Source organism: Phlebotomus papatasi, chromosome 1 (genome assembly GCF_024763615.1).
Source record: "Phlebotomus papatasi isolate M1 chromosome 1, Ppap_2.1, whole genome shotgun sequence".
Taxonomy (NCBI): Eukaryota; Metazoa; Arthropoda; class Insecta; order Diptera; family Psychodidae; genus Phlebotomus; species Phlebotomus papatasi.
Genome location: NC_077222.1, coordinates 24,844,263 through 24,860,604, shown reverse-complemented (window position 1 = coordinate 24,860,604; position 16,342 = coordinate 24,844,263). Strand labels below are relative to the sequence as shown.

Here is a 16,342-nt window from a genome sequence, read left to right as displayed (position 1 = left end):
AGGAAAATAGATACAACAAGGATCCTCCTTTTGCCAGTGCAAATATTTTAATGGGAAAATGCACCACATTTCACATCAAATTTTCTTCTTTTAGATATGCAAAAGAAATTAAATTTTATTTTGACTTGACAGTTTTGCATCAACAATAGGTATCAGCTCCAGAAGAAGCCCTCATTGAAATAGCATTTACAGCATAGTCGACCTTATCCCAAAGTTTTACCATGTCCATGTTTATTTAATAGGAAATGGAGACGATCGCTTGATTAGGATCCAATTTTGTAGATCGATTGATGACCTGATAGTCACAGAATGGAGCAGACGTACGTTCCGTACAAGATCTAAAGGTACTCCAAACTTTGAACTCTCCTCGAGCAATAAAGTTAACCATTGAACGAACGTAGATGTCGCTCATTCTGCTTTCCGGTGTATCAATTTCAAATACTGGGAAAAATGACTTTATTGTGATAATATAACTTCAAAACATGACGTCGTGATTCATGAAATAACGCACATATTCAGTGTTTTTTTGAAATTTATTGACTGAATATTAATATACCTTACTAAAAGTTCATGTAATACATTTCATATAATGAGTTATAACTAGTTATTAATGAATGAACCCAAAGCAAGTATCCCATATCTGTAATAATATGTTAAAGTCAACCATTTTTCAAACCTAAAATTTCTAAAAATAACTGGATTTAGCATTGTTTGTTCTCGCAATCAGCGCATGTTTTAGTAGAAATGCCACTTACACCGTAATCGATCTTATCCCAAAATTTGACCATTTCGAAATTTATTTCATTCGAAACGGAAACGATCGCTTGATTAGGATCCAACTTTGTGTACCGATCGAAGATCTGATAGTCACAGAAAGGAGTTGAAGTTTGTTGCGTGCAAGGTCTAAAAGTCCTCCAAGCTTTGAACTCTCCCCGAGCAATAAAGTTAACCATTGAACGAACGTAGATGTCGCTCATTCTACTTTCCGGTGTATCAACCTCAAATATTGGGAAAAGCGTTGTCATTGTGAAGAGGTAGAACAAGTCATCTGAATGAGATACTCCTAAGTTGATGTCTTGTCCAGAGTAATACTTGACAAATGATTGAGTGGTCTGCAAAAGAAATATCACAGTTGCTCAGGACTGATTTTAGTACCGGTAGACAACAACTTGTCGAACCTCAAAACTGAATTCATAAATGAAGATCGGATTCTTCTGCACGTTTGCATAGTTTAAATACTGTTTTACAAATTTATATGTTGGGTAGTGGAACATTCTGTCGGAAATCATCTGGAAAAGAAAATAATAACAAATAAAAGCCTTGAATACAATTTCCAAATTGGTTACTCTTCAACTCGTATATGGGGTTCTTCGTTTTTGAAAATAATGTTAACTGTATGATAGGCCATTTATATAAAAAAAAGGAGTATGTAACGCCGTTGTTCAATCTGTTTTAGAAGATTAAAAAATTTATTTAAAAATATGCCACTTTACCTCAAAAAACGTTACTGCATTTGTGTCATCAAGCTCGTGTTTGTCTCCGAAGTAAAAGTCCAAAACTTCCGCAGCATATCTAGGATGAAAATCCAATTGGACCGGAAGAATATCATAGATATTTGCGTTGTAGGTGTCTACCAGGGTCTGATTTGTAGTTATAAAGGAAGCATAAGTACCCTCATCGGACGTAATACCAATAACAATTGGTTTCTGGGCAAATCGTCCTTCAGCCCAAATCTTTCTCGGATCCTCGGTCAGAAAAGCGCCTTCCCAATTGCCCTCAATACACGGACGGACGGGAACAATCGGCGTTTCCGGAAAGACAAACAAAGAGCTGACAGCTAAAACAAGATCAAGTGCGTCACGCTTTCTAAGTTGATAGGCTAAGTCGTAAGTTGATCCAGTATCCCATTTCCTAAGTTCCATATTTTTCGCGACTTGCCGAAATTGTGATGCTGAATCAATTAAATTGTGCCAAGAACTAATGGCGGTACCACTTATTAGAATCGCTCGATGAAAAAGAGCTGAAGATAAAGCACACGTGAAAAGAATCGCATGATACATAAGATATGTAAATCAGGTTTCTCACCCTGGGATACTGGATTCATCATATGCAAATTAATCGAAGATGCTCCAACGCTTTGGCCAGCAAGAGTTATTGAAGAGGCGTCTCCACCAAAATATTCAATATTTTTGGCTACCCATTTAAGAGCCATTTGCTGATCTTTCAATCCAAAGTTCCCTTTAACAGCTTCATCCCCAGAACAGAGGAAACCAATTAGGCCAAGTCGGTAATTGAGTGTTACCAAGATCACTTCGCTATTGTCCATAAAATATTCAGGTCCAAAGTATCCAGGATCTGATGAATAGGAGCAATAGGAACCGCCATGGATATACACAAGTACTGGTAGTTTCTTATTAGATTTCCTAGCAATCGGTCGGTAGACATTGAGGTATAAACAATCTTCGGATCCTGATATGGGAGCACCGGAAACATGAAAGTTTTGTTGATAACAATTGTCTCTTGCGTACGAAGCATCCCAGTATCCTGACCAACTAGAATGAGGAACTGGATTCTCTAATCTCAGTTTTCCAAGAGGAGGTTCAGCGTAAGGGATTCCGTAGAATGCATCATAGGGCTTTTTTCGTCCATTTTCTGATTTTCCACGAACACAACCACTGATAGCACAAACTTCTGGTGCAGATGAAACCGTCTTTCTAAATGTTTCATCGCTTAATGCACTAAAGTTTTGTTGAGCTGTTGCAAATACTAAACATCCACAATAAATAAGGACTAAGTGGTAGGGTACCATCTTTTCGTACGTCTGCTTTCATGCAAACTCAATCTGAAACTAGAAGATACTTCTTTACTTTTAGTAGGATTAGTCTCATCTCTTTCGCTGAACAGGTCAAGCAAGATTTTCAAAAAATTGTTATTTTAGTTTTTTTTAGCAAGATGAATATTACTAAATTACACGATGATGCTTTTATTTTGAGGATTTTTTAATACTAAGACACAATTTGTGTTTGGACTTTCTTGCTATTTTGTTTCTTCGACCCGATGATTTATTAAAATATTTATCACATTTTGTTTCCAATTTCCTTTTGCGTCTGTCTTTGCGACTTTAATGACCATAGCCCCGATTCTGTAGATATGGTTTAATTCTTCAAGTATGTTAAAATACGTAGAAAATAGCATTAAGGATAATCTTAAATGTAGATCTGCCGAGAACACAAATTGTGTTTTAAGTCTTCTCTCTCGCGTTTGATTGAGATTTATACTGACTCTATGAGACTATTTACTCCGCCGCATTAGATTGGGATTGAACTGTTCCAAAACCGGATTTAGGATAATTAAGTCTTAATCTAAGGCCGCATTCTATACGATTTCATTGAGGTCATTTAGACTGTCGTATTAGATTCTAACTGAATTGTCACAGAAACCGATTTTGGGACAATTCAATCTCAATCCAATGCTGCGGTGTAAATGGCATCAATGACTATATTTTAACAATACACTTTGAGTGGGATCTTTATAAGGCCCCGGATTTTCGTTTCAAACGAAACGGAGTACTTAACATTTGAATTTTCACAAAATATGCAATTAAAAATCTTCATTTTAAAATTTACCAACTTGAAATTGTAAGATTAAGATTAAGATTTGTCTATGGATCGGCTTAAACCTTTCATCGGTTTCGCTGTCTCCAGGCCACTTATTTGGGCCCATTATGCACTCCCCATTACTCCATCCTATCTTAACCCCCAGGGTGGTCCTCCAGCTCCATATCTCGGCTTCTGTAATGCCTGAGGTATACGCACAGTGCCGTTTCTATATTGCGGCAAAACAGCCTTGGTTGGATCAGTTGCAGTGAATGTGTATTTGTATCGACAGATCTCTTTATGCCGAACTCGTTTCTGTACTAGCCTCTCTTGTTTTAGGCTATTCATTGTCAATGTCAATGCATTATGCGTTACTTTTTCATCCATTCACTGGACTAATTCGATACGGCTGCTGAAAAATCTGTAGCTGCCGAGTTTCGAACCCGAGACCTCACAGTCAGAGATACTACTCTACCAATTGATCCACAGAGGCTCCTGCAATTGTAAGATACTAAAACCAGATAATTTCAATTTCTTTATTTATTAATATGATGGATTGCAAAATTGGATTACAATATTTGAGGATAATTGTAAATGGTCATGCAGACGATACAGTACATTTTAACACTTCGCATAAGATTTAACATTTCTCATTTTCTCAATCATCGCAGTTTCTTAAAGAAATGGCATTTACACCGTAGTCGACTTCATCCCATAGTTTGACCATTTCCAAATTTATTTCATTCGAAACAGAAACAATTGCTTGATCGGGATCCGACTCCATGTAGCGATCAAAGATCTGATAGTCACAGAAAGGGGTTGAAGTTTGTTGCGTGCAAGGTCTAAAAGTTCTCCAAGCTTTGAACTCTCCCCGAGCAATGAAGTTAACCATTGAACGAACGTAGATGTCGCTCATTCTGCTTTCCGGTGTATCAACTTCAAATTTTGGGAAAAGCGTTGTCATCGTGAAGAGGTAGAACAAGTCATCTGAATGAGACACTCCTAAGTTGATGTCTTGTCCAGAGTAATACTTGACAAATGATTGAGTGGTCTGAAAAAGAAATATCACAGTTGCTCAGGACTGATTTTAGTACCGGTAAACAACAAGTTGTCGAACCTCAAAACTGAATTCATAAATGAAAATCGGATTCTTCTGCACGTTTGCGTATGATAAGTACTGATTTACTAATTTTATTACTGGATAGTAGAACAATCTGTCAGTACCCATCTGAAATATAACTCATTTTCAATTTTACAAGTCCATATTGGATGTCGGTAATTAAAAAACTTTACCTCATAAAAAGTTTTTGAATTTGTGCCGTCAAGTTCGTGTTTGTCTCCGAAGTAAAAGTCCAAAACTTTCGTAGCGTATCTAGGGTGAATTTCTAATAGACCCGGAACTATACCATATATATTTGCATTGTATGCATCTCTCAGTGTCCGATTTGTTGGTATGGAGGAAAAAAATGTAGCTTCGTCGGATGTGACTCCTATAACAATTGGTTTCTGGACAAATCGTCCTTCAGCCCAAACCTTTCTTGGATCTTCGGTAAGAAAAGCACCTTCCCAATCGCCCTCAATGCAAGGACGAACGGGAACAGGCGGTGTTGCCGCAAAGATGAACAAAGTGCTGACAGCTAAGACAAGATCAAGGGCGTCTCGTTTTTTGAATTGATAGGCTAAATCGTAAGTTGATGCAGTTTCCCATTTCCTGAGTTCCATATTTTTCGCAACTTGACGAAATTGTGACGCTGAGTTAATTAGATAGTTCCAGGAAGAAATGGCTGTACCACTAAGTAACATGGCTCGATGGAAAAGAGCTGCAGAAAAAGTATATATATGAAAAGAATTATAATACATAAGATATGTAAATCAGTTTTCTCACCCTGGGATACGGAATTCATCATATGCAAATGAACCGAAGCTGCTCCAACGCTTTGACCAGCAAGAGTCACTGAAGAGGCGTCTCCACCAAAGTATTCAATATTCGTTGAGACCCATTTAAGAGCCATTTGCTGATCTTTCAATCCAAAGTTCCCTTTAACAGCTTCATCCCCAGAACAGAGGAACCCAATTAGGCCAAGTCGATAATTGAGGGTTACCAAGATCACTTCTCCGTTTTCCATAAAATATTCAGGTCCAAAATATCCAGGATCTGACGAATAGGCGCAATAAGAACCACCATGGATATACACAAGCACTGGTAATTTCTTATTAGATTTCCTAGCAATCGGTCGGTAGACATTGAGGTATAAACAATCTTCGGATCCTGATATGGGAGCACCGGAGACATGAAAGTTCTGCTGGTAACAATTATCCCTTGCGTAGGAAGCATCCCAGTATCCTGACCAACCGGAATGAGGAACTGGATTCTCTAATCTCAATTTTCCGATAGGAGGTTCAGCATAAGGGATTCCGTAGAATGCATCATAGGGCTTCTTTCGTCCACTTTCTGATTTTCCCCGAATACAACCACTAGCTGCACAAACTTCTGGTGCAGACGAGAAAGGCTTTCGAAATGAATCATCATCGTGTGAACTAAAGTTTTGTTGAGCTATTGCAAAAACCGAATATCCACAGAAAATTAAAATACAAAAGTATAGCTTCATCTTTGATTTTGTGCGTCTGCTATCACGGAAACTCCAATTGGAACTAGAAGATAGTTCTTCCGTTTTAGTAAGATGTGCCTCATCTTCTCCTCCAAACAGGTCTAGCAGGAATCAGAGAGAATCTTTCATGTAACTGTGGTACATAAGACTACACTCTTAGAAAAGTTTAGACATGATTACTAATGTATAATAGTAGAATGGGATATTATTGCCATATTAATTTAAAATGATTACAATAATCATAAATTTTTTTTTTTCATAACAATTTTATTAGTAATAAGAACGAAAGGCAATATTTAGGTAGATAAGTTATGGCAATTATTTCATATAGATTTCACAAAATTTTACATGGTTGTGTTAATTAAATGAAATTGATAATTGCAACTAATATCAGTAACGAATTTCATTTAGTCATAACTACCAATATAAATACATGAGCCTATATTTTTATATAGTTCTGTCAACTTTTGCAAGAGTTACGCAGGGTTATTCAACTAATTCTGGTCAACTATTTCATTTAGTTACCCAAACTAAATAGATAGTTGGGTCTATATTTACTATATTTTATAGTTCTAATAACTGCATATGAGCTTCTCCTAACTAATTTTTTCTAAGAGATATGAAAGGAATATTTTATTCTTAGGAGAACTTATCTGATTAATATCATGGATATACATATAAAATTTGCAAATCTTATAAAAAAATTTGGCACGTGCTTCGCAAAATTTTGCGTTTTCTTTCACTTTTCTCTCTTTTAATAAGATGTTACACATCTTATTTAGTCCAAGCAAAACAGTGTTGTTAACCTTAAGAAATTAATAGGGGAGACTGTTTCAGAACTAATCGGGATTAAAAGTAGACAGTGGGGTATTATATTTTTCCTTATAAAGAATATTGAGCAAATTACTATTTATTCAGCATAATTAACTCCCTCCCTATTCACTGAAATATTTATCAGTTTGATTTAAAAATGTTTTTCGCAAATTCAAATTGGCGGATTCTGTTTCTTCTCCTTTGCCACTTACCAAAGGAATTGGTCAGGGGTCTGTTCGCGGACCACTGTTCTTTTCTTTCTTGCTAACATTCTTGGTAATCATAAATTTCATTTTTATGCATATGACTTGCAAATTTACTGCTTTGGCAATTTTGGACTCACCTGACGTCTGCTTCTCTGGGGCGAATGGCCTTCTAAACACAGTAAGTTGTTGGGCCAGTTCTAATCAATTGATCTTGAACCCCAAAAAGTCACAAGCTTTGATTATTTCATTTGGTAGATCCCGTCCTTCTTTCTTATAGTCCTCTTTATCTTAATGGTAAGATTATACCTTTCGTTCAAAAGGCAGAGAATCTTGGACTCATTTTCAATGATTCTTTGGCCTAGAACGATCACATCTCCTACTTCAGTAGGAGAGTGAATGTTTCCCTTATTACAATTCGGAGACATCGATTCTTCATCCTTCAGGATATTCGACTACTCTTAGTTCGTGCCCTGCTCCTTCCCCTCTTTTCCTATGGTGCTGAGCTCTTCTTTACATGTGATAAAGCTTCGATACGTCGCTTGACCGTAATGCCTCTTTCAGACTGGGGGTTTTGTCTAGTTCCCTAATGTCTCAAAAATCTAAATAAACAGGCAATTTTATTGATTTTTCAAAATCTAATGGATCATTTGCCCTTGATATCCAATCCTAAACAACAATTTCCTAAAAGATCGTGCTTGATAAGGAATTAGAGGAGTTAAGCCAGATGGCTAAGCCTTAGGTCTGAAGCCCGTATAACATTTAATAACTGCATTTGTTTTACTTTTGCGCTTCGTCCTTATGACCACGTTTCCCAATCTTATAATGTGGTACTTGGACAAACTCTTCCACGCTACCTGCAGTCACGCGCAGTCGATTTTTTATGTCGCGTACTTCATTATCGTCAGCCTCTTTATCTTGATGAGCTGCTTCAAACTCGGTTCGTCAGCCAGGTCTTCGTGTCTCGTCCCGAGGTCGGGGAGCCGCATTCTTCATAGCTCACTCTTTGTCAAAGGGGTGACTCTCTGGAATAAACTGCCCAGAGAGAAGAGGCGGCGGCTCATTCGTTCCTTTCTGTCGTCTTGATTGCTTTTATTGTCTTGTCCTGCGTATTTGTTTCTTTTTACTTTTAATTCTCTGTTTAACTTGTACTTCTTGAACTTGGTTGGCTCAGACGGCTTATACAACCTGTGAAGGAGCTTTTCCACCATTTTTTCTCTGGAGGTTGGTCATCAACGCTAAGCCGGCGGTGGACGCTAACTGTCTCTTTACTTCCTTAAACCATGTTAGTGTTTTCAAGGGATTTAATCCCAATAGCACGCATTGTCATTGTAAATTGTTAGGTGGCAGCACCTAACCAATGCAGGTTGTCGCAAAGTCTGTCAATTACCGCTTCCGGGTATTACATAATCACTTCTTCTTGAATTGCTCTGGAGATATAGGCCTCGTGCTCTAAGTTGTATTCGGAAAACTTAATTTATAGTTTAAATATAGTAATTTGTTGTCCTGAATAAGGTGTCTTTATTTAGTGTGTGGTCTCACAAGTCTCACGGACTATCGGCTACAAGGCTGGGATATACATTAATCTAACATTCATATTTCTTATTCAGATGAGAACCAAAACATAAGTAAATAAAAAAATAAATAAATAAAAATTCGAAAATTTTTACTTATTTTATGGTCATAGTCATAAGATGGGAAGAACGTTGGGTTGTAATAATAATCTAAACACCTCCAGAGTTTAATCACTCTGTGAAAAATAAAGCCAAACACTGCCAGAATTTTAGCATCTCTCATTTTGATTTTCGAAGTATCGATCTCGGATTCTTAGAAAGTGTCGTCACTATGAAGAGAAAACGTCATCCGAATGAGAAAATCATAACTGTATGTTCCGTAAGGTATTAAATTGTGTCTTCATTTACTAAACTTGTCATTATTTATTAGCTTTGCTTTATAATTTTGACGCGGAATTTTACGAAAAAAGGACGCTATAAAATATTTATTTTTAAATTGTCTGCCTTCCTAATGCTAACTACCAAATCATGAATACAAGTTAAATGTAATTTATTTATTATAGTAATGCATTGAAAGTTAATTACTTAGTACATTGAATACTTCACATATAATTCAACATTTTTCTTTTTCACAATCAGCACAATTTCTTAAAGAAATGGCATTTACACCGTAGTCGACTTTATCCCACAGTTTTACCATTTCCAAATTTATTTCATTCGAAATAGAAACGATCGCTTGATTAGGATCCAACTTTGTGTACCGATTGAAGATCTGATAGTCACAGAAAGGAGTTGAAGTTTCTTGCGTGCAAGGTCTAAAAGTCCTCCAAGCTTTGAACTCTCCCCGAGCAATAAAATTAACCATTGAACGAACGTAAATGTCGCTCATTCTACTTTCCGGCGTGTCGACCTCAAATATAGGGAAAAGCGTTGTCATCGTGAAGAGGTAGAATAAGTCATCTGAATGAGATACTCCTAAGTTGATGTCTTGTCCAGAGTAATACTTGACAAATGATTGAGTGGTCTGAAAAAGAAATATCACAGTTGCTCAGGATTGATTTTAGTACCGGTAGACAACAACTTGTCGAACCTCAAAACTGAATTCATAAATGTAGATCGGATTCTTCTGCAAGTTTGCGTATGTTAAGTACTGGTGAACTAACTTTATCAACGGATAGCGAAACATTCTGTCAGTACCCATCTGAAATACAACTTGTATTCAATTCTGCAGGATTGCATTGGACTTATGAATCTTATGCCCTAGACACACTTACGACTTAAGCCGAGAGACGACTTAGTGGAAAATGATGGAAATGCTATTTAACAATTATTTTTAATATAATTACGCTAAGCCGTCTCTCGGCTAATCCTCAGGTCTGTCAAGACCCTTACAATCTTACCTCAAAAAATGTAGCTGCATTTGTGTCATCAAGCTCGTGTTTGTCTCCGAAGTAAAAGTCCAAAGCTTTCGTAGCGTACCTAGGATGAATTTCTAAGAGGGCTGGTAGAATATCGTAGATATTTGCATTGAATGTGTCCACCAGCGTCTGATTTGTAGTTAGGAAGGCAGCAAAGGTAGCCTCGTCGGATGTGACTCCTATAACAATTGGTTTCTGGACAAATCGTCCTTCAGCCCAAACCTTTCTTGGATCTTCGGTAAGAAAAACACCTTCCCAATCTCCCTCAATGCAAGGACGAACGGGAACAGGCGGTGTTGCCGGAAATACGAACAAAGAGCTAACAGCTAGGACAAGATCAAGGGCGTCACGCTTTTTAAATTGATAGGCTAAATCATAAGTTGATCCAGTCTCCCATTTCCTGAGTTCCATATTTTTCGCAACTTGACGAAATTGTGCCGCTGAATCAATTAGATAGTTCCAGGGAGTAATGCCGGTACCACTAAGTAACATGGCTCGATGGAAAAGAGCTGAAGAAAAAGTATATAAGAAAAGAGTTCTATAAATTGCAAGATATAACAGATATGCAAATCAGATTTCTCACCCTGGGATACTGAATTCATCATATGCAAATGAACCGAAGATGCTCCAACGCTTTGACCAGCAAGAGTTACTGAAGAGGCGTCTCCACCAAAATATTCAATATTCATTGAGACCCATTTAAGAGCCATTTGCTGATCTTTCAAGCCAAAGTTACCTTTAACAGCTTCATCCCCAGAACAGAGGAAGCCAATTAGGCCAAGTCGATAATTGAGGGTTACCAAGATCACTTCGCCATTGTCCATTAAGTATTCAGGTCCAAAGTATCCAGGATCTGATGAGTAGGTGCAGTAGGAACCACCATGGATATACACAAGTACAGGTAGTTTCTTATTAGATTTCCTAACAATCGGTCGGTAGACATTGAGGTATAAACAATCTTCGGATCCTGATATAGGAGCTCCGAAGATATGAAAGTTTTGTTGATAACAATTATCCCTTGCGTACGAAGCATCCCAGTATCCTGACCAACCAGAATGAGGAACTGGATTCTCTAATCTCAATTTTCCGATGGGAGGTTCAGCGTAAGGGATTCCGTAGAATGCATCATAGGGCTTTTTTCGTCCACTTTCTGATTTTCCCCGAATACAACCACTAGCTGCACAAACTTCTGGTGCAGACGAAAAAGGCTTTCTAAATGAATCATCATCGTGTGAACTAAAGTTTTGTTGAGCTATTGCAAAAATCGAACATCCACAGAATATTAAAACACATAGCAGAAGCTTCATCTTTGATTTTCTGCGTCTGCATCCACCCAAATTTAAATTGAAACTAGCAGATAAAAATTTCTTTCCATTTGTATTATGTGTTCAGTCTTCTTCCAAAACGAGTTAAGCAAGAATTTGCCAAAAACACTTTTGGTGATTTTTTTTGGGAAAAAGAAAGATGCAGAAGAATCTTCTTTTGCTCTCGTTGTGAAGAGTTTTTATTGTATGTACATCATTGATCATTTAATACATTCAAAAGATTAATATGGTAGAATAAGAGAACGCACACAGTATTCCCTTCGCACACGTGGTTTCATTTAAAATAAACAAGACTGTCAAACTTTGGTTTTATTTATTTTTTGTTTGAGTGGTCATACAAAAAATAGATAAAACTTTCCAAAGCGAAATTAAACAAGCGTCAAACCTATGATTTGTTTTTATGACTTTAATTTCTTAGCACGTGAAGTTGATAAGAAAACTTTTAGTTAGGGGTGAAATGATAACTCTCCCTAATTGTCCCATCGATAGTGTCGAGTGTCGATTATGGACAATCGAGATGATAACTTTCACTTTTTGTCGCTAGTAGCGATAATTATCGCCACTAATTTATCGATACCTCTTGGGCTGTCGATTTTTACTATCGCAGTGAAATTTATTGAAAGTATTTGCTTTCTTTAGTAATTAAATGACTTTATTTTACTATTTTAATTTATTTATTAATAATTCATGATTTCCATAAAGTTATACAAGGGTTTTTAGGATAATTCATGCAGGTACGTTTCCCAGATTTCTGGAAATTTTTCAGACTCTAAAAAAACTCAAGGAGGAATTGGGGGTGTAGTTTACTACACTCATTCCCGGGATTATGCACATTTTCCCAAAATCATACTTTCCATGAAAAATATTTTCTGGGTTCATTTTTTAATTTTCAAAGCAATAAAATCACAGAAATAATTTCGATTGCAAAATAAAAACAAACGAGAGTGAGGTTATATTTCACTGTCCCAAAGTGTCACAATAACGAGCCGATAATTCGTGAAGAGCCGACACTCATTTCGTCTCATGATTTGGATCTAACGATACTAGAGATTCGATAGTGTCGAATCGATACTAGCAAGAGCCAAAGTTATCATTTCACCCCAGGATTTGTTAATAACTGATATTAAATGAGTATCATATTTTAATAATATTAGATAGATAGATAGATACATTTATTCATAAACAATGCTTTCGAAGTACAGTTTCGTTTAACTGAGATCCCGTGTAGTTTTCAGCGTCCACCGCCGTCTTAGCGTTGGTGACCAACCTCCAGAGCAAAACGGTTTTATTGCAATTGTTTATTGTTTAGAAGTTTGAGGCGAGCTAATCTTGAATTTTGGATTGAAAACTGCATTATTTATTGAATATATTAGCAACCAAAATGGTTTAAAAAAGACTTATAGATTATTACTGTGGCATCAATGGCAATTTTCGCCACGATTTTGCGTAGTAGGTCATAAATATTCGCTTTGAAACCATCCAATAGGGTCTGATTAGTAGTAATAATTGCATCAAAACTTCCTTCATTGGAATTGAAGCCAATCAAAATGGGTTTCTTCTTCAAATCTTCCTTTAGCCCAAATCTTTCTTGGTCACTTCTAAAGAGGGTCACTTCTAAAGTTTAGAAGAGGATCAATATTATTCTTTTATTTACGCGTTTTTTTACCTCCTCATCTAAACAGGTTGCATCTAAACACATTTGTTTTCGTTTATGACACGCGACTCTGAAGGCCCATATAAGATTATGATAATAGAGATTCACAAGTAACACCAAAGAGTTTGGAACTATGTATTGTAGGTTAAGTATTTTGGATAAAGAACTGCAGCAAGATAAATGATCATGAAGCGTTTTTAGTACATTCAGTAAACCTTAAATTTGTCAATTCTTTTCTTCTATGGCAATTTAGGAATCTTAGACATTGATCTTTTTCTTCAATTTTTAAATGGAAGAGAGCCTTATCATAACGTGATTTCGCTTAATAATTTTTGTTGACCTAATTCTATCAAGGATTTACATCAATTGCGGTACAAGGCTTAATCAGTACAGGATTCTACGGAATATGCGCTAACACCATTGTCAATCCTTGACCAAAGTTTGACCATTTCCGAATCAATTTTATTGGATACAGACACCATTACTTGATTTGGATCTAAATCCGTGTATCGCGTAAAGATCTGGCGATCGCAAGATGGACTGGAAGTTTCGGTTGTACAAGGTCTAATGGTCCGCCAAACTTTCACTTCTCCTCGAGCAACAAAGTTAACTATAGTACGAACGTAGATATCGCTCATCCTGCTTTCAGGAGTATCAACCTCAAATATAGGGAAAAGCGATGTCATCGTGAAGAGATAGAACATATCATCAAGATGGCCTACTCCAAGATACTGATCAGGTCCGATAAGAAATTTCACAAAGGTATAGGAGCTCTGAAAGATTTAAATACTTGGTATATTATTTATACCGCACTGGCAAGAAATAATCCAACCTCAAATCCGAATTCGTAAACATATACAGGGTTTTTCTGCACGTTTGCGTATTTGAGATATTGCTAAACCAAAGTGATTGCAGGATAACCAAAAATTCTATCGCCAAACATCTGAAAAACAGATCAATACAAATCAAGTTTGATTCTGAAACTTTTCAGGCTATTGTCGTAAATTAAATACATTGAAATAGTCTTGTTGATTTGAATCATCAATGTAGTCCTTATCCCCAAAGTAGAACCTTAACACATCAGCTGCATATCTAGGATGAAAGTCCATTTGGATAGGAAGAAAATTGTATATATTTTCATTGAATACTTGTAGTAAAGTTTTGTTAACTGTGACAGCACTTTGCACAACCCCTTCTTTAGAGACCGTCCCAACTAGAATGGGTTTTTGAGCAAATCTTCCTTCAACCCAAACTCTTCGCGGATCTTCTGTCATGAAAGCATCTTCCCAATCACCTTCAATACATGGCCGAAGTGGTACGGGAGGAGTTGCAACAAAAGTAAATAATCTCTCCACAGATAAAATAAGGCTTAGAGCATCAACTTTCTTCAATTGATATGCCAAATTGTACGTAGAAGCGGTACCAGAATCTTTTAGATTAATTAAATTGGCAACAGTTCGAAATTGTGCAGCATGATCAATAGGATAGATGAAAGGAGTTAGAGCTGTACCACTCATGAGTATAACTCGATGAAATAGAGCTGAAATTAGAGAAATGAAATAAGATATAATATAAGATATGCTAATGAGGTTCCTCACCCTGAGATTTTGAGTTCATCATATGCAAATTGACTGAAGTGGCTCCAGCACTTTGTCCAGCAAGAGTTACTGAAGACGAGTCACCACCAAAATACTCAATATTCGTTGCAACCCATTGAAGAGCCATTTGCTGATCTTTTAATCCAAAATTCCCTTTGACAGCGTCATCTCCTGAACAGAGGAATCCCAATATCCCAAGTCGATAGTTCAAAGTCACTAAAATCACTTCGCCATTGTCCATTAAGTATTCAGGACCGAATTGATCAGGATTTCCTGAGAAAGCAAGATATGCTCCACCATGAATCCATACCATTACCGGAAGTTTCTTTTTTCCTTTCCAAGTACTTGGTCGATATACATTGAGATAGAGACAGTCTTCAGAACCTGAGACAGGTTGTCCAGGTAAGAAGTAATTTTTCTGCAAGCAATTATCTCTTGGATATGAAGCATCCCAGTATCCTGACCAACCAGAATGAGGAACAGGGCTTTCGTATCTCAATTTTCCGACGGGAGGTTCAGCGTAAGGGATTCCGTAGAAAGCGTCGTAGGACTTCTTTCGTCCACTTTCAAATTTTCCCCGAACACATCCACATTCTGCACAAACTTCCGGTGGAGACAAAACAGATTTTTTAAATAAAGCATTTGCACTAATATTCCCTGCATTTGTCGTATAATAATTGGCCAAGAGTACTAGAACAAGAAGGTACAGCTTCATTTTAAGGTTTGAACGCTTTGTGCTTCCAGTCTCGCGTACTTTTTTGGAATGACTGCGACAGAAAAAGTTGGGCATTACGATTTTTGGGTCTTTTCTTAAAACGGGTTTTACCGAAGAGAAGAATTTCTTTTATTATTTATTTTACCACCCGGTGGAGGTTCTAGAGACAAAAAATATGATTTATTGACGAAGGGGATTTTAAAGAAAGAGTAAAATATTTTCTTGAGTGGAATAGGGTAAATGTGCTAATTTAGAACCATTTCCCGACGCTTTAACTTTGACAGAAAATTAAACATAATAACTTCAACTTTTTCTGAAGAGAATTGCATAAATTTGCTCCTTGACTCTTCTAGAATGTTACTGTTTAGTGAAAATTCTTCAAATATAATTTGAAAACATCTTAAATACAAGAAAAACACACAAATGCAAAATGCTTCTATTGGAAACAAATTAATCCAAATGGAGACAAAGGAAATTTTCTAATTGGAGACAAACAGTGCAGGCTTTGTACTTATTCCTGCTCTTTTCTCCTCTCCCATCTAAAATAATAAGAAAATCTTTCCAAAAAATCATATTTCCGGGATTTCCTATTAAAGCATTTGCAGACATTTCAGAAAAACCCTTTTCGTTCACGAAATAAATAATATTTCATTTGAAGACTCCACGTACCATTAACAATAAATATTGGCACTTAATTTAACTAAAATTAGCCAGAAATATGACATAAATATTAAACAAAACGAATAAACAACAGTCACCTCATTGTGTTTTTCATTGGAAAATAAGGTCGATTGATGACTATTTTACTAGTCAATTTAATTGAAGTGTGTACATTTAAGGTCATACATACATCTAATTTAAAAAGAATTCCACAAATTTATGTTAACATGTAATATT

The 16,342-nt window shown here is 36.5% G+C and overlaps 5 protein-coding genes across 11 annotated transcripts in view; 1 reads left to right on the top strand and 4 right to left on the bottom strand.

Moving 5' to 3' along the window:
- LOC129798300 (polypyrimidine tract-binding protein 2) overlaps nt 1-16,342 on the top strand; it is a 712,220-nt gene that overhangs the window by 127,108 nt on the left and 568,770 nt on the right. The gene's annotated exons all lie outside the window — the stretch shown is intronic.
- Nucleotides 515-2,850, bottom strand: LOC129798302 (cholinesterase 1-like). The gene is made up of 4 exons (XM_055841401.1): nt 2,086-2,850; nt 1,494-2,020; nt 1,179-1,289; nt 515-1,112 (listed from the first exon to the last, which is right to left on the bottom strand). The coding sequence occupies exons 1-4, from the start codon at nt 2,807-2,809 to the stop codon at nt 702-704; spliced, it is 1,773 nt and encodes a 590-aa protein (XP_055697376.1). The 5' UTR covers nt 2,810-2,850; the 3' UTR covers nt 515-701.
- Nucleotides 4,121-6,244, bottom strand: LOC129798305 (cholinesterase 1-like). The gene is made up of 4 exons (XM_055841404.1): nt 5,482-6,244; nt 4,890-5,416; nt 4,714-4,824; nt 4,121-4,647 (listed from the first exon to the last, which is right to left on the bottom strand). Exons 1-4 carry the CDS (start codon nt 6,203-6,205, stop codon nt 4,255-4,257), a joined length of 1,755 nt encoding a protein of 584 aa, XP_055697379.1. The 5' UTR covers nt 6,206-6,244; the 3' UTR covers nt 4,121-4,254.
- LOC129798303 (juvenile hormone esterase-like) lies at nt 9,275-11,499 on the bottom strand. The gene is made up of 4 exons (XM_055841402.1): nt 10,737-11,499; nt 10,136-10,662; nt 9,826-9,936; nt 9,275-9,759 (listed from the first exon to the last, which is right to left on the bottom strand). Exons 1-4 carry the CDS (start codon nt 11,458-11,460, stop codon nt 9,349-9,351), a joined length of 1,773 nt encoding a protein of 590 aa, XP_055697377.1. The 5' UTR covers nt 11,461-11,499; the 3' UTR covers nt 9,275-9,348.
- Nucleotides 13,123-15,445, bottom strand: LOC129799809 (juvenile hormone esterase-like). Its single transcript, XM_055844036.1, has 4 exons — nt 14,731-15,445; nt 14,146-14,672; nt 13,965-14,075; nt 13,123-13,905 (listed from the first exon to the last, which is right to left on the bottom strand). The coding sequence occupies exons 1-3, from the start codon at nt 15,443-15,445 to the stop codon at nt 14,028-14,030; spliced, it is 1,290 nt and encodes a 429-aa protein (XP_055700011.1). The 3' UTR covers nt 13,123-13,905; nt 13,965-14,027.